The sequence below is a fragment of the Protobothrops mucrosquamatus genome, unplaced genomic scaffold (genome assembly GCF_001527695.2).
Source record: "Protobothrops mucrosquamatus isolate PMUCROS unplaced genomic scaffold, P.Mucros_1.0 scaffold464, whole genome shotgun sequence".
NCBI lineage: Eukaryota > Metazoa > Chordata > Lepidosauria > Squamata > Viperidae > Protobothrops > Protobothrops mucrosquamatus.
In genome coordinates this window covers 1063554-1090886 of record NW_015386785.1, presented here as the reverse complement: position 1 = coordinate 1090886, position 27333 = coordinate 1063554, and the positions used below count along the sequence as shown (strand labels likewise).

The following is a 27333-nucleotide window of genomic DNA, read 5'->3' as shown; positions in this document are numbered from 1 at the left end:
ATATTATTGTTCTTTCTGGAAGGAGGGAGAAGTGGAAGAAATAGTTGTAAAAGCAGAAACTGGATTGGAAATAACTAAAGAAAATCTACAAGGATACAGAGAAGAAGCAGTCATGGACTTAATTGTGACTTTGGGATGCAATTTTAATACTTATAGAAATGGAAAATTATGGTATTGCACTTCAAGGGAAGCAATTGGGAGACATTATTGCTCTTTCTGGAAGGAGGGAGAAGTGGAAGAAATAGCTGCAAAAGAGGAAACTGGATTGGAAACAACTAAAGAAAATCTACAAGGATACAGAGAAGAAGTAGTCATGGATATTATTGCTCTTTCTGGAAGGAGGGAGAACTGGAAGAAATAGCTGTAAAAGCGGAAACTGGACTGGAAACAACTAAAGAAAATTTATAAGATTACATAGAAGAGGCAGTGATGGACTTAGCTGTGATTTTGGGATGCAATTTTAAAATACTTATAGAAATGGAAAATTGTGGTATTGCATTTCAGGGGAAGCAGCTGGGGGATATTATTGCTCATTTCTTAAGAGTATCTTGTAATGAAATGATACAGGTCCTATTAAGGGATTAATTTTAAAGAATTTATTAACATTTTGGGATGTAATTTTAAAGAAATATTAACATATGGAAAATTATAGTACTGCATACCAAGGGAAGCAGTGGGGAAAAAAATAATAATGATGGTTTAGATTAAAAATTGATATATCCTTTTTTTATTATTATTATTTTAAAATATCATAAATATTTGATTATGGTGTAGGTGAGATGGTATATTATATATAATTGTAGGGGTGATGGAATGTTCTATACATAATTGATAAATTGAAGATATGGCAAAGTTTTTTGTATGATTAAGGGATTGGTGAGGATGGATTGGTTATATTTAGATAGATTATATTAGCTTATATTTGATTATTTCTTTACGAGTTAAAGTATGTTTATATTAGATTAGTTTATATTGGGTAGCTTTATAGAGATTTGGGAGGATGAATGCTTAATCCTGTAATCAGTTCTGGGAAGTCCAGGGGGGGGGTTAGGGGGGGAATGGGGCTGGGAGGGAGTATAGAAGTAGAGTTAATAGCATTGATTAAAGGGGGGAGTAGGAAAAAAAGAATAAAAAAAAAAAATACTTCGTGTGATCTTGATTCTCTCCCTTTGTAAATGCAACCTAGCACTGTGTTGGCTTTTTTGGCAACTGCAGCACACGACTGGCTCATATTTAATTGATTGTCCACTAGGACTCCGAGATCCCTATCACAGTTACTGCTATTGAGCAGAGGTACCCCCTATACTATACCTGTACATTTGGTTTTTCTTGCCTAAATGTAGTACCTTACTTTTTTCACCATTGAATTTCATGTTGTTAGATAGCGCCCAATGTTCAAGTCTGTCAAATCCTTTAACAACTGTGTTAGTACCTGCAGAGATTTACCTAACAGCTATGGCAGGAAAGGTGGTAAAATGGGACAAAACTCACGTAACTGTCTCGCTTAGCAAATAGGAATTTTGGCCACAATTGTGACCTTATGTCAAGGATTTTATGTTATGTTGTCCACAACTTGCCTCTCAGAATCAGTTTTTAAATCTTTTATTGTCTCCTTGCATGTGTGTTATTCCAGCCTCCCCTCTCTCTGTCTCTCTCTCTCTTTTTCTTTCTTTCTTTCTTTCTTTCTTTCTTTCTTTCTTTCTTTCTTTCTTTCTTTCTTTCCTTCCTTCCTTCCTTCCTTCCTTCCTTCCTTCCTTCTTTCTTTCTTTCTTTCCTTCCTTCCTTCCTTCCTTCCTTCCTTCTTTNGTTTTCTTCAGGAAACAGTTCCCATATCTTTTTGAAACTCCAGAAACAGTCTGCACAGAATTTGAGTCATTTAAAAGCACTAGTAATCAATTGTTTTGATACTTATTAAAAGAGAGAGGATTTGGATTAGTTCTTCTGTTTCAGGTTTGTTCTTCTTATATCAAGATATTCTTAATTACTGACATTTCAGGGGCAGGGGGGTTGCATTTCTTTCCTTCAAGTTAATAATTAGCTAGTAATACAGTTTGCATTGAAGTTCTGATTTTTTTGTTCCACAGTTAACCTGCTCAGTGAATCTGGATATACCTCATTAGAAAATATAACATGTTTTTTTAAAGATTATCTCCAAACACAAAACATTTATTATCAGCCTATAATTTTGCCAGATTTCAATATTTTATAATTACCCTTTCCCTTTTAAATTATATCTATTTTAGTTTTAGCTATTACCTAGTCAAATTCAGATAATTAAAAACCTTGCAAGCAAAATGACAGCTAGCAGATTTCAGCTGCAAAAATCCAGATGACTACAAGATAGGAATAAAGAATTAGAATTGTTCAGCTTCAAACTAAAACTGATTTTGATTTTATTATTATATATACAGTATATTTCATTGTTTATAATCAGTTTGTGTGTACACAAGCTGAGTATGGTATATAATCTACTGTTTCTTCTGTTCTTTACATAGTCTCACTTTGAATGATTTGGGATTTTTCAGTTCTGACCTTGATTGCATTAGTTTGGTTAGCTTGCTCTTGGGCAGCCAAAATATAATACTGATTAAAATAAAACATTAGCACTCATTAAACTTAGAATTTCCCTATACAGACCTGTCGTGTTTGTAAACTATTAGTGATTTATTTGCAGGGGATTTCCAAAAAAATCAGGCAGAACTGCCAGGATTGCATCTGATGAAGAAATTCAGGGCACAAAAGATGCTGTTATCCAGGACCTGGAAAGAAAACTTCGCTTCAAGGAAGATCTCTTGAACAATGGCCAACCAGTATGTAGCTTGAAGCAATATTCTAAACAGTTTTCTTACTTTATGTACATTTGGAGAGAATTTAACTTTGCATTCATGTGGATTTCAATTTTATATGGTACTGTATTCTATTATAGTAGGAGAAGGAGGCAGATTTTCAAATAACAGAACTGAGCTGCAAGATCCAAATTGAAATATTCTCTATTGTGGTTTTTTATCATGCACTGAGATTGAGTAAGATATATGGGGCCCCAATCCTTATTTTGTACTTGGAAGTTTCCTCCACATGTAATGGAATCTTTCCTTCCAACTTTATAATTACTAGATCTGGTAAATGTTGCCTCTGATTGGTCTATTTATGGTTTCTTTGAATACAGTATGGCTCTGGTCTGTCTTTTTATATTGCCCCAGGATTCTTACATTATCATTTTTTATTTAATCAATTTATATTACATTATTACTTTTCAGCATAAAGATGTAGGCTACTAAGGAAATTTACTTTTGCAATTAGCAGGGTAAGTGGGAAAATGTTTAATGAATACCAAGGAACATTTAAGTTTCAGGTCCGTTCCCACTTTCTTAAAAGGGAAAGATTACTTCATGGGCTTTCAACAAAAAGGCAATAAATATGTTTAACACCTATGGAGGCTGCAGGAGTCAGGCATGCCTATTGTGTAAGTAAATTATATAGCCAGGACATGGCTGGAATCCCTGCATGGTTCACTAGCCAGGACATGGCTGGAATCCCTGCATGTGATTCACAGGTAAGTACTATTGAGTGAGTTTCTAGGATCACTTCCAGCAATTAGAATTTCATGTTCTAAATTATAGCTGTAAATGTTGACTATAGTTAATTGATCATCTGAAAAATTCATCTGAAATACTCATACTTGCTTTAATTTATATCTTATATTTTCAAAGTTCTATAAAGGGGAAATAAAACTTATGCTCCTTCCTGTCCCACATTCCTCTTTTGGTGTCAATGCTTTTGCAAAATTTAGACTTCGTCAGTAAAAATCTCTAAACAAGGGAATTGTTTCTATGGTATACTTGCATTAATGCACATACTATATAAAGTAATATAGAATTATTATACTGGAGTTTTATATTTTGTCAGGATAATTAATAGCTAAACAGCTTATGTAAAGATGGAATATGGATGATGCAATATTAGGAATGACTCAGCAGAGTCTGTGTCTGTGCCTTTAAGGGCTGAGTATAAAAGGGGAGTTTTTACTGAAGTTTTTTTCCTCTCATCTGTTTGACTGCTGTAATTGCTGTGTGTTGGAGTTTGCTGTTTCACCACATGCATGTATTTTGTTTCTAGTATATTGTAGACATTGTAATATAAACCACCATTTAATTACAAACCACTATTTACTGTATTTACTCCTGGGTTACCTCAACGCAATAAGACTGCATGCTCTGACAGGTTATGGGCCCAGAGTGAGGAGAAACCCAGTGAGAGTTTGACCCAGAGCCAGAGAAGTTGAGGCTTGTGGTTTGTTGTGGTTTAAAGAAGCAGGCAACATGGCTTCCATCAGTGTACTAGGAGGAGATTTTGCAGTATCTCATTTGAATGAGACAAACTATCTCTCCTGGAGTCTGAAAATGGAGATGTACCTGTGAAGGGAGGAATTGTGGATGATAGTTGCTGATCCATCTGCAGCCCTGGATGATGGGGACCAGAGAAAGAACTAGAAAGCATTGCCCAACATAATCCTGAGTTTGGAGGATAGCCAGCTGATACACGTGAGGGGTCTTCAGTCTGCTAAGGAGTGCTGGGAAGCTTTGTGCAATGTGTACTTGAGAAAGACTGCGAGCAGCAACGTTATACTGACAAGAAAGCTATATAAAGCATAGCTGAAGCCAGGAGAGAGCCTGTCTACGCATTTGCAGTCCAGGAGGAGGACATTCCTAGAATTAGAGGAAAGAGGAATGACTTTCACTGAGTCACATAAGGTGTATGTGGTGCTCAGTTCATTGGACAATTCATGGGACGTCCTAGTGGCCAGTTTAGAGTCCATGCAGGAGAAGGACCTAACCATGAGTTATTTGACTGGCCGGTTGCTGGAGGAGGAACAAAAATGTCTGGAAAGGCAGCAGAGAGGGGGTGACGACAAAATACAGCCCAAACCTAGAGCTGCTACGTCCCAAGGTGCCGGCAGAGCGGCTGAGAAAGTTTGCATGATGAAATACTTCTTCAAGTGAGGTTCTACATAGCATCTCCAGAGATGCTGCCCTGAGAGGAGAAACAGGGGAGCAGCGAGACAATTGACATTTTCTGACAGAAATGTTTAATTACTTTGAAGTATGAGTTGAAATTTGGAGAACATTGTTCATGTATTTATTGGTAGAAGATGCAAATGTGTCATTCTTCTGATTTAGAAGTTAACATATGAGGAAAAGATGGCTCGTCGATTGCTGGGAGCTGACAATGCTGCAACAGTCTGCAGTATTCAAGAACCAGAAGAGGAACTTGCAGAACAGGTACTGCAATTTATCTTTCTACTCACATAATAAAATAGCAATTTTCTTGTTAAAATATGGGTTTTTTTAGGAGTGATGACAACATTGCCTGCTTTTGAACATAATTTTTAATCCAGGTAGGTTGATAAACTTTTTTACGGTCTTTGACCAGCATGTAATCTGGTATTATTAAACAATGACCCGAACAAGCTAATCTAAGGTGGTTCATGTAAAAAAACCCTAAACCATAACAGTTAAATTCACACATCAATTAACACCCTCTTCACATTATTGCTTAATTATGCAGGCCAATGTTTGTTTTCTTAAAGAGATTCATACTACATTGCATATTTATAGGCCAGCTTCATATTTCTTTTCCGCCAAGCCTAGCTACCTAAATGAAGTTGAATTGCAAGAAATTTTGGATTCAGTCTAAATGAATTCAGTCTTCAGGATTTAATCCTTTGATCAAAGTTATTTGGTGTACCAGTTATAGGTAAATTTCACAGTATCATGATATCAAATCTACATACATTTTTTGTGTGTATGGGCTTTATTATACCTTGATTCTGCTTTTTAATAACACTCCAGCCTTAGAGAGGGAAACATTGGCCTGGTTATGCTTATAGCTAAATGTTGAATGCCCAATAGGTCTTCAATAAATGGTGTGCTAGTAACCCACCCAAACTGAGTTTGTATAGATTGAAATATGTTGTCCAAAACAGAAACAGGCTTTTTTTGATGAAAATTATCCTAAGAACATAGTTGTGTCTTCTTTTATATTTGCTTATGCCTATGTTTTGCATTTTGTTTTGATCAAATAAAGAGTACATCTTGAATTTGGAAAACATATTTAATGAAACATGGATAGCTATACTTGTAGCTGTGCCAAATCACAAAACAGTCAACACTAAACCATAAATTTGATTAAAATGCTATATTAACTTGCCCTGTGTTTTTGTCACGACAACCAAATGGTATATTAATGTAAGAATTTTGAAATAAAGAATTGCTAATAATCATGTTTTTTTAGTACTGTATGATGCTTTTCATGTCTGCAAATTCCTCTTTCTACCATTAGCCTGAAGATGAACTGTCCATATGTCAGAGACTAGGGAATGAACAAGGGATGCTATTATATTAGATATAAATTAGCCATCTTCAGTTACTAATGGCCTTCTTTATGGGTAGACAGTCAACATTCCTTGTGTTGGATTCAGGTCTTCAAAGTGCACTGAAAGATTACACATTTGCTCCGAGGCTATCCTTTCATGATTTGTCTACATGGAAAGGAATATCTGAGGTCCTTTCTGTGGCATTTTTCTAAAAAGACAGTAAGTGATTTAGTTGTATAGTAGGTAGATGTAAACAGCCATAAAGTATGAAGTAATGGAGGAAATGTGGATGTAGGTTAATTTGAAGCAGAAATGGAAGGTTTTATGGGGATGCCAGATTGTTTTGCTGTTGGAATTGTTGCAGGCCAAGACATTTATAACTGCATAGCCAAATATTTGATTATTTTTACAACTAGAAAAATATGGAATCTGCATTTGGCTTGAACAGAAAACAAAATCAAGATGATTTTGTTCAAACTCTTGCATGATTGCAGGCAATTGTAATGCAGAATATAGTGCTTCTTCTTTAGCTGATCACATGAAATAACAATTTTAAGATTTCTTTCAATTTTCATTTCTTCTCTCCTGCTTTTTCATTCCATTTCAACATCAAATATAGTCTGCATATTAAGACAACTTTTTTTAGTACAGAAGAGCAAGAAACATTTCTACACTTTAATGAAATGAGTGGCCATCATCATTTATAATCAATCCTGGGAAACAATTTGTCTGAGATTATTGCAAAGTTCTCTTACAGTTCTTTTAGTGTCCATATTTTTTCTGCTTTTACAGGGAACTGATTCTGTTGATGCTTCTATAGTGACTCATGAGGCTGTGCAAAAGGTTCCACTTTCCTTTTTTCTTGCTTTACTGTCTGTTGACCTCTTGCTACTTCCTCTTTTGGCATTGCAATGCTGTTTGCAGAATTTAATATTTGCTTCCTTTCCTTTGCATAATTCACTAACACTGAGATTTAAAGCTACTCTTTACTATGTAGTAAACAGGTCCATTTCAGATCATTTTTAGGGAGTACAGTTCTCTAAATCCCATAAACAGAATGGGAATCCATTCAAAATATGTTCAATATTTAAAATGATCAAATGGATTATTTTGCATTCTACTTAACTACTTAAATGTAATCTAAGAAGTTATTTCAATATTTCCAGTCCTTAAAACAGAAACATTGTGATCTAACTCATATATCTTATTATATATGCCCATTGCTCAACTAATATATTTATTTTGTTTTGCTTCACAGAATATTATTTAAAATGTGCAGACCTGTATATCTACATTTTTAAATAAAACCTGGAAAATTGAAATAATTATAATCTCATTAAATAACCTGCCTGATAAAATGACCTTAAAGACCTAACTAACTTGAGTTTTCTGTTATTTATAGGAATACAAAGTCTCCAGTTTTGAGCAGAGACTGATCAGTGAAATTGAATTTAGATTGGAGAGAACTCCAGTAGAAGAGTCTGATGATGAAGTGGAGCATGGGAAAGATATTCTTGATGGCAGCCTGGCCCCATATTTTGTGACAAAACTTAAACACTACAAAATATTTGAAGGAATGCCAGTCACTTTTGTATGCAGAGTTTCTGGAAATCCAAACCCAAAGGTGAGGGAAAAAATGTTTTGGACAGTTCACACAAAACATCAAAGGAATCTTTCATAGAGATTCAGAAAAATGTGTTCTTTGGGTTTTTCTAATTTCCTTAAAATGTGACAAGTTCACACAAGTTTTGAATACATGGAGTTTTTCAACTCATATCAAAACTGTTGTATAGTATAAACACCATAAATGATGAGAATGTTGTATTCTCCAGCACAAGAGATGGATAATCCACCAATGGGTTAACTCAATCCTCCTGCCCAATCAGATCAAGTCAGCCAAACTTGCCACGCCTGTCCTGGGCCAGTTTTCCCAGTCTCGACTTGATCTTGCCCAGAACAGACGTGCATGTTTGGCTCACAGGCAGGTATATCTTAATCTATTGGTGGATTATCCATTAGTCCTTCTAGTCCTCTGAGTAGCGCTGGGACCTGACGCACATACATTCCGGTCTCCGACCACCCCACGGGGCCAGCACCTGGCCCCAGAAGCCACCTTCACACCCATGGCCGCGAGACTCAGAGCGGATGAGTCGGCCCTTCCTCCCCTAGAGAATCAGCTCCAAGCCCTGGTTGCTCAGGCGATGGAGAGGGCCCTCGCGGCCAGGTCTCCATCGGTACCCAGGGCGGATTCCTTGCTTTCCCTTCCACTCTCTCGCCCAGCTCATCAGAGTTCCCACGATCCCCCCTCCCCCTCCCATTCCTCATATAGTGGGGTTTCATTAACCCCGGAGCAGGAGCAGGCGCTTGACGCCTCATGGTCAGAGGAGGAGGAATCGGCCCCGGATCTGCCCCCGTTCGGCGGTCTATTTAATCCATCTCTCTTTTTACCCCTACTTCGCAATGCTAGTTCTGCAGCACACGTGGGACCTGACCAGTCCGCTCCAGCGATGTCTGCACTGGACTCAGAGATGGACCCCGTTTTCATCGAACCGGTTGTCACCCAACACCATGTTCCCTGTCCACCATTATTCCTCAATGCAGTTAAGAAACAATGGGCTTCCCCGGGTACCTTTCCTCTTCCAGGTGGGAACGATAAAAAGCTGTTTAGCGTGGCCTCAGATTTAGCAGAGGCACTGGATATGCCCACGGTGGATGAGCCTCTGTCTCACCTTTTCTCCCCTACCACTATTTCAGGGGATATGTCTGAGGCCTTAAAAACTGAGGAACGCAGATCGGAGCTGGCATTTAGGAGAACACACCAGGCAGCGGCATGGTCTATCAGGGCCGCTACTTCAACCTCGTTCTTCTCTAGATCTGCCCTTATTTGGCTTCGTCAGCTCCAGGCCAGGATTCCCCCGGATGATGTTCGCACGCATCAGGACTTGAGCAAGTTAGTGGCCGCAACAGAATACGCTTCCGATGCGACTCTACACGCTGCAAGGTTTTCCTCCAGGTCCATGGCGTCCAATGTAACGGCTCGTCGCATGCTATGGCTTAGGCACTGGCAGGCAGACGCCAAATCCAAGTGGCGTTTGGCAGCAGCCCCGTATCAAGGTAGCAAGTTATTCGGGGATGCCTTAGTCCCATTTCTGACCGAAAATAAGGATAAAAGGAAGATTCTGGCCCACCTTACCAAACGGTCCGATAGACGGACCAATCCTTATAACTGTAGACAGTTCTTTCGATCTGCCCCTACTCCCTCGACTACACAACCTTCACAACCCTTCACTCCCAGACAGGACCGTCCAGTCGATAGACCGGCTTCCAGACCCAAGAAACAGTTTCAGTCCAAACGGCCCTTTCGAGGTGGGGGACGTCCGTTCCGCAGGAAGTGATTCCAGAGTGGATCCTCCCATAGGGGGCAGGCTGTCCCTATTTGTCACCCAATGGGAGGTCACCACCACAGACGCCTGGGTCCTTGACATCATTCGACACGGTCTATCCCTGGAATTTACTTCAAGTCCACCAAGATGGTTCATTTCTTGCCCCCAATCAAAAAATTCAGTAAGGAGAGGTCTCATGCAGAAGGCCGTCCGTCACTTATTAGACATAAGGGCCATAGAACCGGTACCTCCGGTTCAACGGGGTCGCGGATTTTACTACATCCTCTTTGTGGTTCCCAAGACCTCGGGAGGATGGAGAGCAATCTTAGACCTAAAAGGCCTGAACTTTTATCTGGTATACCGAAGGTTCAAAATGCAAACACTTCAGTCCATCTTAGGCAGCATACGAAGGGGAGACTTTCTAACGTCCGTAGACCTCACAGAGGCGTACTTACACATCCCTATCATTCCCGGCCACCGCCAGTTTCTCAGATTCAGTTACATGGGGCATCATTATCAATACAGGGCACTCCCGTTCGGCCTGTTGTCGGCCCCAAGGGTGTTTTCCAAGGTCCTGGCGGTCCTAGCCGCACGCCTGAGGTTGGTGCCAATTCGGGTGCAATGTTACCTGGACAACATCTTAATCCAATCATCGTCCCCCCAGGAGGCTCAGTCAGACCTGCGACTGGCGATCGAGGTCCTACAGAATCACGGCTTTTCGGTAAACTTCAAAAAAAGTCAGACGGTCCCCTCGACCAAACTGCTTCACTTGAGAGCCATAATAGACACAATAGAATGTCGGGTTTATCTGTCCAAGGAACGCAGGGACAGCATACGGGACCTGGTTCTCAAGGTCTGCAGGGACAGGACTCTGTCACCCTTTGGTCTTTCCCTACTACTGGGAAAGATGATATCGTGCATAGTGATCGTTCCGTGGGCCAGGTTACACTCACGAACTCTCCAGTGGTTTCTGCTTCCCTACTAGAAGCAGGGTACCAACACTTCCAACCGAGAGGTAAGGATTCCTCCACAAATCTTGCGCTCGCTCAGATGGTGGATCTCTCCCGCCATGGCCAGAGGGTCTCTTTTCAAGGAGCCTGGTCAGCTCACGATCACGACGGACGCCAGTCTGTTCAGCTGGGGAGCACACTATCAGTCACAGTGGGCCCAGGTACGATGGTCTCGGTCAGACCTGTGGCACAATATCAATTGACTGGAGCTCAGGGCCACACATCTAGCTCTTCGTCATTTCCGCCACAGGATTGCAAGACAACATGTGTTAATCCTAACGGACAACATGGTGGCAAAGGCCCATGTGAACCGGCAGGGGGTACCCGATCCCGTGCCCTCCTGACCGAGGCCCAGCTGGTAGGCTCCTGGGCAGAGGCCAACCTTGGCTCGATCAGGGCAGACCACATCTCGGGGGAGGCAAACAAACGGCCAGACTTCCTGAGCAGGTCGACCGTGGACCATTCGGAATGGCATCTGCACCTGGATCTATTCAGAGAGATCTCCCACAGATTCGGCCTTCCCATCATAGACCTGTTCGCTTCCCAGGCAAACACACAACTGCTGCAATTCTTTTCGCGCTTCCCGGCTCCGGGGGCGGAGAGGGCAGATGCCCTTCGGGTTCCATGGCCGCAGGGCCTCTATGCCTTTCCCCCTCTTCCTCTTCCGGCGGTCATCCGCAAGCTTCTGCAAGAGAGGGCAGAGGTTCTCTTGATAGCCCCTTACTGGCTGCGGAGGCCTTGGTTCGCCGACCTCATCAGTCTTTTCCAGTCGCGTCCTTGGAGACTTCCTCCGGACCGGGTCTCCCTGATCCAGGGGGATCTGATTCACCCGGACCCTCAATGGCTTCAGTTAGCTGTATGGCACTTGAGCGCCGGCTCCTATCTCGGGAGTCCTGTTCACCAGGGGTCATTTCCATAATCCAGGCATCTCGTAGACCGGCTACCAACCGCATCTGCGATGCCACGTGGCAGAATTTTTGCCGGTGGTGTTCCACTCACCTCCTACCCTTATCGGATTTGACCATTCCAAATATTTTGGATTACTTACTCAAGGGTCTGAATAGGGGATTGGCACCTAATACATTGCGCAGACAGGTGGCAGCCCTTTCCACATTGATTACTTGCGACACTGTTAGTTCTCTGGGCCAACACCCCTTGATCCGATCTTTCATCAAGGGTGCAACTAATACTAGGCCTCCTGTCGTCCACAGATATCCCTCGTGGGAATTGCCTCGGGTCCTTCAGGCTCTCACCAAAGCTCCTTTCGAACCCCTCAGTTCGTGCGACATGAGATCCTTATCTCTCAAGGTCGCCTTCTTGGTAGCCATCACCTCGGCCCGGCGAATTTCTGAGATGGCAGCACTCTCAGTCAGGGATGATTTATGTATTTTTCACCGTGACTGTGTTACCCTTCGCTTAGATCCCACCTTCGTCCCTAAGGTTAACTCCCTATTTCACAGGGCTCAGGTTATCGTTCTCCCAGATTTTTGTCCTAATCCTTCCCATGATCTGGAACGACAATGGCATTCCTTGGACGTTCGCCGGGCTCTCCGTCACTATATCAAGCGGACAGCTGCTTTCTGCAGCTCTGAGGCACTCTTCCATCCTTCCTCCAAGGGTCGAAAGGTCTCAGCCTCCACGATTGGCCGGTGGATAAGAGCTTGCATTGCACGGGCGTATCAGTCCGATTCCTTGCCGGTTCCACGTCGAGTCATGGCTCACTCTACGTGTAGTGCAGCCACATCTGCGGCTTGGGCCACTCAAGCTTCCATCGAGGAGGTGTGTAGGGCGGCCACGTGGTCTTCGCCTTCGCCGTTCATACAGCATTACAAACTGGACAAGTACGCATCCACAGAGGCCTCCTTTGGCAGGAGGGTTCTGCAACAGGTGGTGCCCCGTGACACTGTTCCAAACTTGCCCGCTTCCCTCCCTTAAGGACAGTGGGCTTTGGTATGTCCCATTGGTGGATTATCCATCTCCTGTGCTGTAGAAGGGGCGTTGTCTTACCTGAACGCCTTTTCTCAGCACGGAGATGGATAATCCACTCCCATCCATTTAGGTCCTTAGGCCTAGGGTTAGGTTCTGTGAGCCAACACGTCATGCTGTCAGTCAGTAGCTTCGCCCTCGTCAAGACTGGGAAAACTGGCCCAGGACAGGCGTGGCAAATTTGGCTGACTTGATCTGATTGAGCAGGAGGATTGAGTTAACCCATTGGTGGATTATCCATCTCCGTGCTGAGAAAAGGCGTTCAGGTAAGACAACGCCCCTTCCAGTCTATATGCTTTCAGGTTTTTCTTAAGTGTTCAGTGAACTGGAAGGTCTAGTAGATCTTTGTGGATGATCTTTGGAGCTTTCCCAGCATGTAGTTCTCAGTTCTGCTGGTTAGAACTATAACCTAAAGGGTATTTTTCTTAATAATAAACATGTAAACAATACAATGCTTCTGTTCTAATCTACAACACACTTGACATGGCATCAGTTCAGACATGCTTTGTAACACATGTAGCAAAAGCAAACAAGTTTAGTATTTGCCAGACTTCAATTCATGATCTCGTTGGCTGAGACAGAACAGGAATTAGAAACCTGAGGCTTCCCTGATGGCTTGAAATATTAATGCCAACAGCCCAAGGCCAGCACAACTAATAAAGAAGCATGCCAAAGCTATAATTCAGCAATACATCATGTTTTTCCTAACAAGTTCATTGGTACTTGTCCTCAAAGAGCAGCAAACCCTCCTCTATATGTGTATAGTCTTGGTATTTCTTAATCCCAGATAAGTGAATTTTATAAATTCTAGCATTCTTTTTGAGGTGACATTTTGTTGGACTTAATGGAGCTAGAGTGGAGGGTAGACAGAGCTACCCATTCTAATAACTGCTTTGCCTCAATGTGCCATTATTCTCTGCCACCTTTTCTCTCTCTGCCAAGCATCAGGATGCCAGTATAGTCCCACAGCTCTGAAGTGCACTGGACTGAATGCCTGGAAAAAGCTGCTGAAATTAGGAGTAGTGCTACCTGTTGCCATAGGGTTGTTGTGAGATCACAAGGCATTGCAATTTTATATAGGAATGCATCTCAGAATGTGTAACTGAACATCATTATATTTGATATGCATGTTAAGCAACCCCATTGTGCTTAATTTAACTTGTTTCCTGTAATTGCTTTATTTTATTAGAAGCCTGAGGTTATACTGCAACATAGTGTTTTGGTACAGTGGTGTTCATAGTGATCTAGTGCAGTCTTTCTCAACCTTGGCAATGCTAAGTCATGTGGACTTCAATTCCCAGAATTCCCCAGCCAGCTTTGCTACGGAATTCTGGGAATTAAAGTCCACATGATTTAAAGTTGCCAAGGTTGAGAAACACTGATCTAGTGGATAGCATTTTTGCTTGTTGTTGCATTTTCCTCCCAGATTCTAAGATGTGAATAACCAGTACAAAACTTATTTCTCATAAATATGCATTCATGAAAGAACATGTATTTCGTGTTCTAAATGATACATGAATTCTAAGGGACCTTGGTCTTTAGGAGTTTGAAAGGAGGAGAATTTTTTTCAGTACTGTGATATTTGAAATTATGTCGTCTTTGTTATTATTGGTAAATTCCTAATTATAAAATGGAACATAAATGTATATGTGTGTATTAGCTGATGCTTTTACTAGATATCAGTGAACAAAAGGATTCTTTCCATTAAGTCTGGTATTAAAATATATCTGAGGATAATATATGCAGAAGGAAACTGCCTTAAAGATAAACTTCAAAATTTTGAGATTCTGACATTTAGTTTCCTGCATTTTATATTGATAATTTTTTTACTCCCCCAAATTTAAACTGCATGTGGTTGATAAAAAAAAAGATGTTTAACTTGACAAAGGCAACATGCAGTCACATGAAATAATTGTAATTTCCTAAAGGAAAAACATTTAACTACATATAGAATATTCTTGTGGGGCAAGAGGAAGGAATGATATATTAATTGCTTTATAACTGAATTAACAGTAAAATACCACACTCAGTCATGTTAATCTAGGACACCAAGCATAAACTCCTTTATGTATCTTAACTTGCTTAATTCTTGACAAATTTCCAGATTCTGTAATGAAAGAAGTGTATGATAAAATAATTACTGGCTCTTACAAGACCAACATTTATGAGATAATACTAGGAAATCTGCGTAGTGTGCAAGTTCAAACTTATTTTTGCTGTTAAGCCTTTGCTAAGATTAGGCTTTACAAACAATAGCACAACTTTTTATTTGAAACATAAAAACTGTGCCATCACATTGCTGTATTAAGCCTTGTTGGCAATCCAGCACATAAAATTAGTAAGAGACGGACCAGAAAAACATTATCTTTGCAGTAACACAGTTCTTGTCAGTATCTGGTAACCTTATATGGAAGTGTGAAACTCGGTCTGTATTCCTCCTTTACTAGGTATTGTTAAAATTTAATGATAGCTTTATGCCATGCATTGAAATAAACCATCAGAAAAATGAAGAACTTGTAGCATATAACAGTTTAGGTCAGGATCATTCTGCTTTTTATTTTTCCTTGGAAATGAAAATGATACAATGATGCTGCTTTCAGAGTGATTGACTGCATTAAAACTGTTTGCAGTTGTCATGAAAATTGGCACAGTCTCTTAATCATTCCTCCTGTGCCAGTTCTTCAAAAGGCTTTTGATGGCATCTTTCATTCAAGTCCCCCCAAATTAAAGATCTTCCTGTGAGTTTTTCCTGTATTATCGCTTTATCTACCAACATCTGACACAGCCAGTGATGAGGATACCCTCATTCATTCAGAGAAAGAAGTAATGGTGTAGGTGATCACCAGGTCAGGTCAGTTTCTACAGCTGGGGACCACAGATATCTGAAACAATAGAAAACTTTATTTTGGTTCCTAATACCTATGATAAATAACCCAGTACTGAACGTACAGGTAGTTCTCAACTTATAACGTTTAGTGACAGTTCAAAGTTACAATGGCACTGAAAAAAGTGACCTAAGAAAAAAACCTGGGTGACAATATCTGGTAGAGAAACCATGGCAGAGTAGGATAATAAAAAAAACTTTCATTAATTGTTCAAGCCTAAATATTTATTGACTGGTATGATTTCTGATTGAAGCTTAATTGGACATTATGTTGCTGGCATGACTAGCAGTATAATGTATAAATGTTATGAGAAAAAATGTACATAGAAAAAGTATCAATATTTACTTTTTGGGCAATGATGAGAGAAAGTGGAAATTGTAATGCAGCAGTAACAAGAGAACTAATTTCTTCACCATCTTATACCATCTCAATCTGGAATTTTGCTTCAAACACAAATACATGCACCACTCATTGTTAAGCCAATGAAGTGAAATAGCTGTTTATTTTTCAATAATTTGTCCTAAGTCTGTAACAGAAGAAAAGACAGGAATTTATTCTAGATCCTTTTTATTTATTTATTTTCTGAGATCAGCACTTGTGTTTTGGGTTTTATTTCTCTCAATATAGATCTATTGGTTCAAAGATGGAAAGAAAATATCTAAAAGGAATGAGCACTACCAGATGCAAAGAGAACCTGATGGGACCTGCTCTCTCCATACCACTGCCTCCACCCTCGATGATGATGGGAATTATACTATCATGGCTGCCAATCCACAGGTAAATCAAGCCTTAGCTGTAGAATCAGTATGCTCCTGGGCACAGATGTTTGTTTACATTCACAATCTGAATTAAAGATTTAATTGAGAAATGATGTCATTTTAGGGCAAGTAATACTTAAGCCTTCTCAACTCATCTCACACTCATAATGCCAAGTTGAGAATACAGAGCTATTGGGGAATGATTCAAAACTGTTTCTTTAAGCAACTGTCCTTATATAGATATTACTAGGTAAACAAGCTACATTTGCAGTCTGATGTGCCTCTCTGGTTGGGCTAACCCACTGATCATTCAATACACTTCTACTTCTGATTATGTCTGAGTAGAACTATATATTATGAGGAAAAACCAGATTCCTCCCCATCTCTAATGGCAGAGTTCACTTTATTCATATTCTCTCATAGTAAAACCTATCACATGTCCTTATGCCCTGGTGAGTCCTTCCTCTCCTCTCCTCTCCTTTCACCCCCATCCCCTCCCCTCCCCTCCCCTCTCCTCGCACAATATACCAACAGGCAGTATGTGTTGTCTTTGTTGAGCTGACTGTGGTGCAGACAACAGATTTCCTAATGTTTTACCAGCAACCGTTGCTGGCATCTTTGAAGGCAAGCAACTGAGCAGGAACTGACTGGGCTGTTTCTGTAGCTAGATATTCTGACTATAAAACTGCATGTTAGTATATAGATATGATCTATCTATCTATGTTAGAATTGTCTGTGTCATGCCATCTAGTGGTTATTTAGCTAAATTTTGGTACAGTAATTGCAAGAAAATCTAAGAGTGAGAAAAGGAACAGTAGTGCTATTCGGTAAATTTGGTCTGAGAGCTGAAAATGAGGGAACAGATTAATTAGGTTGCAGCTATGATAGAAAAAGAATTTAATTGAGGCTGTCATACTCAAAGGTCAGCCAAAACTAGGAGTTGTCATAGGTCATTGCTGCATATCCTGTGCTCTGTTTTGTAGTTAGACAGCTGTTTGTATTTCTAAGTTTCTGAGTATTCATTGACCACCTCCTTTCTTGTTGGGCTTGCAACAGTTCTTGTGAAAGATCTGATTACACTACAATGGAAATAACTCCAAACCAAAAAAATATGTTTTTAACACTTTGTAGAAGTCTGTAAGTAACAACCTAAAGGACTATTAGAAGACTTATTGTTAAAAGAAGGCTATTCAGTAAAACTGCTCTACATTTATATAATTTTTCTCTTTTTAATTTCAAATGCTAGGGGAGAATAAGCTGTACAGGACGATTGATGGTCCAAGCTGTCAATCAAAGAGGACGCAGCCCCCGGACACCTCCTAGCCAGCCTCATGTCAGAAGGTATTATAATTAATTATGAACTTAGGAAAAATTTATGATTCTAATACTAATATAGGTAGTCCTTGACTTACAATCATAATTGAGTCCAAAATTTCTTGAGTTTCGCCCCACTTTGCAATCTTCCTTGCCACATTTGTTAAGCAAATCAGTGCAGTTGTTAAGTTAGTAACATGGTTGTTAAGTGAATCTCGCTTCCCCATTGACTTTGCTTGTCAGAAGGTCACAAAAGGTGATCACATGACCCCAGGACATTGCAACTGTCATATATATGAGTCAGTTGCCAAGCATCTGCATTTTGATCATGTGACCATAGGGATGTTGCAACGGTTATAAGTGTGAAAAACGGTCATAAGTTACTTTTTTCAATGCCATTGAAACTTTGAATGGTTACTAAATAAATTCTTTTAAGTTAAGGACTACTTGTATAACTATTTTTTTATCATTATTACTTTATTTAACGGTATTACTGACTGAGGACATACATAATTAGCTGGATCTCTGTACTTATCTGATGCTTTAAAAGTTGACTTTTCAAACTGAATCCATTTTCGGAGATGAAAAATTATACAAATTTTAGATTGCAGGAAAAATTCAGTGAGAAATATTGCATTACATAACTGAAAATGTGTTGAAACTGAACTGAGCTATATAATGTTTTAGTTCTTACAATATTTTTAATATTTATATGAGATTGTTACTTTTAATAATTAAGCTTTTAATTGCACCGTCAATAAAAATAACAAGCAAAACAAATATTTAGGACTTTTAGCTAGCAATTTCTTTTCTCAGTCTGTCTCCTGGACTACTGTAATGCATTTTGTTATTCTGTTATTGATGTGAAGATGTTTAGAGTACAGACCCAAAAAAGATGCAAAATCTCAACAAGGAATATACTGATAGTTGATTTGTAAATTATGAAACAGTTCTTGGCAGATTGCAATTCATTAAATAAAGTATTATAGTTCTGCTTGTCTGTCTATGAAGTAAATTAAATTGGAGTGGAGAAAAAAATCTTTTCATAATATGCTTGAACTTAGAAAGCAATTTGTGTTGCCTTTGCAACCATTTTTATAATGATATGGGAGTGAAATGCAGAGGTGATTATTTGAGAAGGAGAAATGGAGAACACTTGGAGATAAGTAACAGTAACCATGAATAGTTTTCATTGAAAGGGTTAACTAAATCTGCACTAATATCTGTTTGAGCTATATCAGTGTGAGTGCATTTGGAAATATACTAGGTTAATCTGGGGTGATTTACATATTATCTATAGACCACGGTCTCGATCAAGGGATAGCGGAGATGAAAATGAACCAATCCAGGAACGCTTCTTCCGACCACATTTCCTGCAGGCTCCAGGAGATCTGATAGTTCAAGAAGGAAAACTTTGTAGAATGGATTGCAAGGTACATTTAAAATTTTATTTTTAATATTGAACATATAGGTTACAGGTAGTCCTTGATTTATGACCACAATTGAGACCAGAATTTCTGTTGCTAAGAAAAGGAGTTATTAGGGGAGTTGTGCCTGATTTTATGACCCTTTTGCTAACTTTTTTGTTAAGCAAATCGCTGTAGTTGTTCACTGAATCACGTGGTCATTAAATGATTCTGGCTTCCTCCATTCCTCTGGGATGGCTGCAAATGGCAATCATGTGGCCCCAGGATTCTGTGACCATCCTAAATACATGGTCACCAAGCACACAAATTTGGTCATATGACCATGAGACTGCTGCAGCGGTTGTGAGTGTGAGGACTAGTCATAAATCCCTTTTTTTCCAGTGCTGTTGTAACTTCAAATGATTGCTAAATGAATGGTTGTAAGTCAAGGGCTACTTGTGTATTGAATGAATTTTATATGTGTATTATATTTTTACAAATATATGAAAATGATTTTAGATAATAAGGGATTGAGCTACACTTAAGTAAACATTATATATGTATATTATCCTAAAAATCATTGTTGGAGTAACTTGTCATATTAGGTCTGTATGAAGAAGTTATCTGGTAGAAAAGCGATATAATGGAATTTACTGTATCTGTACATAGAGGTGACAAAGACGGAAATTAACATTTTGTAAATATTAAATAAAACTCATTTGCCCTGTATATTCCTTTTAAGAAAGTTTTTAAATCTTCCAAAGGTAAAAACTAGTGAATTTCAATTGTATTTAGGTAACTCAGAATGTTATTGGAGTGCTATTAAAATGTTTCTCATAACATGGCTGCTAAAGCAACTTTGCCAAGCAATAATTGTTATTAATGATATTTATCATTCAGCAAACTGAAATTTGATTCATAGGATTCTGAATATGGAGTTTAATTTCCTGAATAGTGTACAGTTGAAAAGAATTTTTGTTCAATGAAATCTTTTCAACACATTCCTCTTTGAAGGTAACAATCAAGATATTATTAAATGTAAAACGATCACAAGGCATAAAATCTTTTCTTTCTGTGCATTGTGGTATTTAATTTTGTTATGGAACCTCTGTTCAAATAGAACTCGGTGATATCTAGGAATACTAAAATGTTTGCTCATGCAAGCATAAAAAGATGATGAATTTTTATCCATTTGTGGTCTTCTGGGATAACAAAATACAGTGCACTGAAATAAATAGTCACAACTTTTCTACAGTCTTTGTATACTTTTGCTTTCCTGAGGACTGTGGTGTATTTTATTTAAGGTCAGTGGCTTGCCAACTCCTGACATCAACTGGCAACTTAATGGAAGAGTAATACGTTCTGATAATTCCCACAAAATGCTTGTACGGGAAAATGGTATACACTCCTTAATCATAGAGCCAGTCACAGCAAGGGATGCTGGCATTTATATATGTATTGCCACTAATCGAGCTGGCCAGAACACCTTCAGCCTGGAACTGATTGTGACAGGTAGGACACTTGCATAATTTGAAAAAATGGATTTGAGTGCCTGAACGTAACTTATCAACTGTGGCTCCTTTCTCTATAATTCTTTTTAGCACACATTTTGCCATTTGACAAAAGTTTCCTGATTGTTTTTAAGCCTAATCAGCAATATTATGCTACTCATTCTCTTTGTACTTTGTAACAGTCCTGTAACAGGCTAGTATTAAAAACCCATATTATAGGAAATGGTAGATGACTATCTTGAAGGTGCCTAAGGTGTATATTGGGATGTAGTGACAGTTTATGAATAAGTTGCAGTCTGGCACATTGGAGCTGCCAGTTGGAACCTCTTTTTATAAAGCAGTGTCATACAGGAAGCAAGAAGCAAGAAAATTAGCCTCACTCTTATAACTGAATAAATGTAGATATCCAAGAGGGATGAATATAATCTATGCTGCCATCACTATTTTGGAACTACATAACAGATGTTTAGGAGATCTGGGTGGATTGTGTTCCAGCTGATGATTTGAATTCTTTACTGTATTATTCCAGTTGTAAGCAGCAAATGATTTGTTTGAAATGTAAATGCATTTGTTTATAGGGATCATTAAAATTAGCTTTTATGTGAGTAGCATCCATATTGCTATGTGATTATGTAAATGATCCAATGGGAAGCATTTGAGTGATGCCCATCAAGTTGGCACTTGGAGATAGTTGATCTCACTTTTATACAAAAAAGAGCCTTGAAGACGGCCATTGTCTGCAGTAGTTAGAATATCTACTATATTATGTGGCAGCCATTCATGTAAAACTAGCTCCAGAGTTAGAATATTTTAAAAGGCCTTATGTGAAAGAAAGAAAGAAAGAAAGAAAGAAAGAAAGAAAGAAAGAAAGAAAGAAATAGCTCTATATCCTGCAGAAGGTATGAAAAACTTTTCTTGGCCTATGTGTTTATCTGTAGGTTTCTATTAGAAAGCATTTATGAATGAATTTTGATAAGAGAAAAAAATCTCTGCTTTGTTTTTTTGATGAAATCCTGGCCATATTCAGACATAACAGAAAGCTCAAATTGCTAAGAAGTCTAGCTCCTTGTTCCATGAGCAGAATAACAGAGTTGGAAGGGACCTTGGAGGTCTTCTAGTCCAACTCCTTGCTCCGGCAGGAAATCCTATACCATTTCAGACAAATGGTTGTCCAGTCTCTTCTTTAAATCTTCCAGTGTTGGAGCATTCACAACTTTTGGAGGCAAGTTGTTCCACTGATTAATTGTTCTAATAGTCAGGAAATTTCTCCTTAGTTCTAGGTTGCTTCTCTTCTTGATTAGTTTCTATCCATTGCTTCTTGTCCTGCCTTCAAGTGCTTTGGAGAATAGCTTGACTCCCTCTTCTTTGTGGCAACCCCAAACTGAATGAACCACTGCTTGATTTCCTTGTTAGTAGAAGTGCCATTTCCCCCCCCCCCCGAAATTAACAAGGAAGCTATAAGCCGTCTGTTATGTCCCCACCGAGATATCTTATTGCCTCCCCAAAAGAATTAAAAAGCAAAATTTGAAGTTGATGGGGAAGTGGGAAATTGGGGTCTGGTTGTGAATATAATTAAAAGTTCTGACTTCTACATGAGCTTTTGTTTAATCACTCTCTGTGGGAAAACAAAGCCAAGTTGAAATAATTGGATGGTGTGCTTCATTATAGGAGAATCATCAGCAGTTCTGGCAAAAGATTATGTTTCATCATAGCCATTTGGCTAGACCATGGGCCTTCACTTTTTTTCCTAATACAAGTGTGAACATTGCATCTTCCTCAGCCCATTAGAAGCAGCAAATAAAGTTATATTTTCATTTTCCAAATACTTCTCTCTGTGAGGTACCTCTAGTGCTAAGAAATATTAAGAGAACATACACAAAATATATACTAATATAAAATATATATTAATATAAGGAGTGGGGGAATCTGTCTTTTCAGCTAAGGAAGCACACAAGCCACCTGTATTTATAGAAAAACTGCAGAATACAGGAGTGGCTGAGAGGTTTCCTGTGCGATTGGAATGCCGGGTTTCAGGTATGCCTCCACCTCAGATTTTCTGGAAGAAGGAAAATGAGTCACTCATATACAACACTGACAGAGTGAGGTTAGTTCCATATTCTGTTTATTAACTGTGTCACTTTTCTATGTTGAACATTTAAAGGTTTGAGCAACTGTATACATATCTAATACATGAACAGTTTGAGCCAATGATTCATTTACTGCCATTGCCTGGAATAAGTCATCTTATAGACAAATCAAGCCAGATCTAAGTAAATTATACACGTCTGTTAATTTTAAAATAACATTCAGAGCCTAAGAAAGGCTTTATACAAAAGAATTCATGTAGATAGGGATTATATGATAATACCCCATAGTTTACATTTCCACACCAAATGAATGGTGTGAAGCAGGAATCTGCATTGTTCCTATTGCTGTTGAACTTTTATTTTAGTTCTATAATTGAAACCTTCTAATGATCCACTTTTCTATCTTCTGAACATAAACAAAAATCTCTTTATTTAGTCCTAAATACAGATTATCTCATAGTACTTTCAATTATCATAATTGGTTTGAGAAGAGTTTATACCTGCTTAATATTTATTGCAAAATGAAACTTATTATCATAAATTGAAAGTTCTAGTCTTTGTAAACAGATCATGTTCAAATTGACCTGGTGAGTCAATATGATTTACGGATGAAAGCTGCACTGGGCCCTGAAAGTTACTGTATATTCAGTTCTGCCTTCTGTCTCAGGAGCTCACTGGATGACTTTGGACCAGTCACACTCCATCAGTTCGATGAAATATTATAGGATTCTGGTGGTAAAAAAAGAAATTGGAAGAAGAAGTGCTATGTATACCAATTAGACCTTCTAAAGGAAAAGTGGAATATACTGTAATTCTCATGAATATTTGTATAAGTACCCTCCAAAAGCTTGTGAACACTTGAAAGTGTTACATGTGGGAATGAGCATCTCACTATGCTTTGGATGCTTCTAGATTGAGATCAAGGATGATGAATTTAATATATTTAATATTAAATATTAGTCACAACAATATCTGGCGGTATCCCAAGGACGATAGAAATGAGGAGGCTGTGATACAGTGAGAGGATTTGAATAACCTGGCTCTTTTACATGACAACAAAATACCAGCTTCATTCAATAGTGGAAGGTGGTGCAGGGGATATAACCCAGATTTGATATTTCTGAGCGATCATATAATCCAACAATGTGTTAAAGTGGTTTGCCCACCTAGTCTAAATTCTCAGCACTGGCCAATTATGTATCAGGCTGTAGTTTCCCCTTTAGACATAGGTATAACTTTAAAAAAGCTGATTGACCTACATTTCAGAGATTAGTGGACAGTGCTGTTAATTTATAGCTAAACTAAGCTATTACGACAGGTTTGTGGTGGTTGTAAAAATGTTCCCAGGTACCAATCCCATAGGGCTGTAAAACTAACTATATCCAAGGCCTTAAGCAGAAACAAAGTATCTCACAGAAATATCTCACTCTTTTTGAGGTTGATCCTATGGTAGAGGACACAGTGAATGCAGGCCAGCAGTTAATTACTTCTATAGCTGAAGCTAAGAGAGAAAGATGGATTAAAACAATAGAGGAACTAGATATATGCATAAGTAGCCACAAAGTGTGGAGATTGTTGAGTCACTTGAATAATGACCCAAATCACTCTAGAAATTATGCCAATGTGACTGCAGACCAAATAGCCAATCAGCTTCTTAAGAACAGCAACCCATATCAAAGGCCACCAAAACATAAGATTAAGATCAACAGAAATGAGGAGGATGAAACAACTACATTAGCTTATTGTCCCCCTTTACTATGGAAGAACTGAGAGAGGCTGTAAGAAAGAGTAGGCCATGGAAAGCTGCTGGTTTGAATGACATCCTTATTGAACAGATAAGCAATTGGGGCGAAAAGCAAGATAGTGGCTACTAGAAATGTTTAATGAATGCTTGGAACAATGTAAGATTCCTGCTATCTAGCGAAAGGCTAAGGTTGCAGCAGTTTTAAAACCAGGTAAAGAAGCCAATAACCTAAGAAGTACCGACCAATTTTTCTCATGTGCTATACCTACAAAATCTTTGAAAGAATGGTTAACATTATCTCACTTTAGCTCTAGAACCCCTTCTCATACTGCAACAGGCTGAATTTCACTCCAAAAAAAATTGCACCACACAGATTCTCAATATAACCCAGTATATCGGATGTAATATAACAGGAACTATATTTATGATATGATGATATGATTAAAGATTTCAAACTTACAAATATCATTAGGAATCTGCTTCAGAACCACATATTTTTGTGGGTTCCAGGGAAGGCAAAGTAGATGGAAGAATCAAAGGGACGCTTACCATAGGGTAGTGTATTGGCTCCAATTCTTTTTAATATTTACATCAGGGGTCTTCAAACTCAGCCCTTATATGACTCATGGACTTCAACTCCCAGAATTCCTCAGCCAGGCACACTGGCTGAGGAATTCTGGGAGTTGAAGTCCATGAGTCATAAAAGGGCCGAGTTTGAAGACCCCTGATTTACACCAATGTTTGGGTACTAACAACTATATGTATACTGATGACTGAGCAATGGCTATAATGGAGAAACATTTCAGGAGGTTGAACAGCATTTAACTAAAGCCCTGGCAGAGTTGGATCGATACTATTGTGATAACCTGTTAAGGCCAAATCCAGTAAAAACTCAGATATGTGCCTTCCATCTTAGCAATAAGCAGGCTGCTAGGAAGCTGCATAGTATATGGAAAACGACTGTCAGAACCCATATCTGTTAGATCTCATACTTCCCTTGCTTCTCTCTCTGACCCAAATTCCATTCTCTTCTCTCCCTGGGTTCTGCCATGCTCCTAGATAGGAGGGGGGAATGATTACGGGTTTATTGCCTTAGCTTCCTCTGTCGCTACAATGTAACACTTTGCTCTCCTGCATTATTGCTTGGCTTCCTCTATTGCTACAATGTAACACTTTGCTTTCCTGCACTATTTCTCTGTGATTTCCTCTCCTTAAACTGTCAACTAGAAAAGGGGGGAGGAAGAAAGGAATGCAACCTCCGGTAACCAGCTTATCTCTCCGTTCTCAAGAGAAGGTGTGAAGAATCGCCTAGCCATCGCAGCTACAGCCAGAGCCGGCCTGAGGTTATCTCTCCTTTCCCACGATGGACAACACCTGGAGATTGGCCAGTTTGAACCGTCTGGATGAACTATGGGGTGGGGTTTGCTTGGGGACACTTCAAATTGTTGATCTGAGGGGGAAAAGCTCAGATCCTGTCTAGTATGCCTACTATCAGCTTCTCCTAATAAAAGTTCTTTCTGGAAGAGCTTGCTTCCATGAGTTCTGCTTTCTTGGGATGAGGTATTGAAGTGGGTCCTGACATTAGACAGGATCTGCAATAGTAGTCAACCCGGAAGGACGAAACTTGCCGGGGGAATTTGCAAAGTCTACCATGTCGGACACCGGTGCAGAGAAAGGGGAAGGCACCGCAAAAGGCAGCCCTCCGGTCGGAACCCTGCCAGCTGTCCGCCTCCGAGACATCCTACACCTCGGAGGAAGAGGTGGTGGAGACGCACAGCTATAAGCCTCACTGGTCCATGGGCGTAGGCAAAAAGGACGAGTGGGAGAAAAAGTTGAGAAAGGTGACGCTGAGGTGAGGCAGCCACCAACCGGGATGGAAGCAAGAGATGGAGAGGTCCCTGCACCTCAGCGAAGATGAGGACGATTGCAGGGAGCAGTCAAACTGGATCCTGGAGAAGGCGATTGACCTCATGAAATCCACCCTCATCTTCCTCAAAGATGAAAAGCCCGAACCCCGCAGCCGCACTGTTACCTTGGGCGGCAGTGAAAGAGACACTGAGGGGGGAGTCTGAAGCCGAGGCCCCAGGAATGTCAGGCGGAGCAGCCGAGACCACAGCCGTTGCAGCGGCAGCCCCCACTCCGCACGGTAGCTGCTGATCGAGATGGACGACACCACAGACAGCGACGTAGGCGTTGATCCATCCAGAAGTTCCCACCACTGGACGTGAAGTTCCGAGGAGAGCCATAGCGCCTGGGGTTCTTCTTAACCCAAGTCCTCAACTACATGGAAGAATATTCCCACCGACAAAGCTTGGATCCGCATTGTACAGACGGCCCTGGATGGTGTGGCAGCTGACTGGGTGGTAGACCTGCACAACTCCGACGCCCCAGAGCTCCAGAATTTCAACCAATTCATGTTCTCCCTTATACGACGATTCGAGGACCCGTTGGCAGACCAGAAGGCCCGTGAGATTAAAACGGTGAAGCAAGGCAGACGGCCAGTGGCCAAGTACACCCAGGAATTCCGAGCCATTGCTAGCAATCTGAATTGGCCGGAAGACATCCTGCTTATCCATTTCAAGGATGGGCTGAATTCTACGATGCCTGCCTTCCCAGGGGAGACCCACACTGATTGCACAATTGGTACGTCCTGGCAGAGGAAGCCAAGATTGACCTGCTAAAGAGACATCGCAGAGGGAAGCCGTGGAACCGATCACCCCCAAGCTGTCACGCGAGCCAGCGAGGTCTCAACCCACAGCCAAGAAGACCACCGGCTGTTTCAAGTGCGGGAAAGAGGGACATCACGCTGCAGAATGCCGCTCGAGGAAACCCCAGAAGGCCTCCGGACACCAGCCGGGAAGTCGGGAAGGTCACCT

General features: G+C 40.0%; 1 protein-coding gene across 3 annotated transcripts in view; it reads left to right on the top strand.

The window, feature by feature from the left end:
* PALLD (palladin, cytoskeletal associated protein) overlaps positions 1 to 27333 on the top strand; it is a 64314-nt gene that overhangs the window by 12210 nt on the left and 24771 nt on the right. Inside the window, exons 1-9 of one of the 3 annotated variants that reach the window (XM_029284253.1) lie at positions 2752 to 2810; positions 5178 to 5279; positions 7776 to 7997; positions 16265 to 16414; positions 17642 to 17736; positions 19010 to 19142; positions 20420 to 20627; positions 22565 to 22730; positions 25747 to 25882. In XM_029284253.1, the coding sequence (XP_029140086.1) occupies positions 5199 to 5279; positions 7776 to 7997; positions 16265 to 16414; positions 17642 to 17736; positions 19010 to 19142; positions 20420 to 20627; positions 22565 to 22730; positions 25747 to 25864 (1173 nt within the window). In that variant the 5' untranslated portion in view covers positions 2752 to 2810; positions 5178 to 5198 and the 3' untranslated portion in view covers positions 25865 to 25882. Of the gene's footprint in view, positions 1 to 2674; positions 2811 to 5177; positions 5280 to 7775; positions 7998 to 16264; positions 16415 to 17641; positions 17737 to 19009; positions 19143 to 20419; positions 20628 to 22564; positions 22731 to 25746; positions 25883 to 27333 lie in introns of those variants that run through there. The other 2 variants (XM_015816551.1, XM_029284252.1) reach the window with 2 other exon arrangements.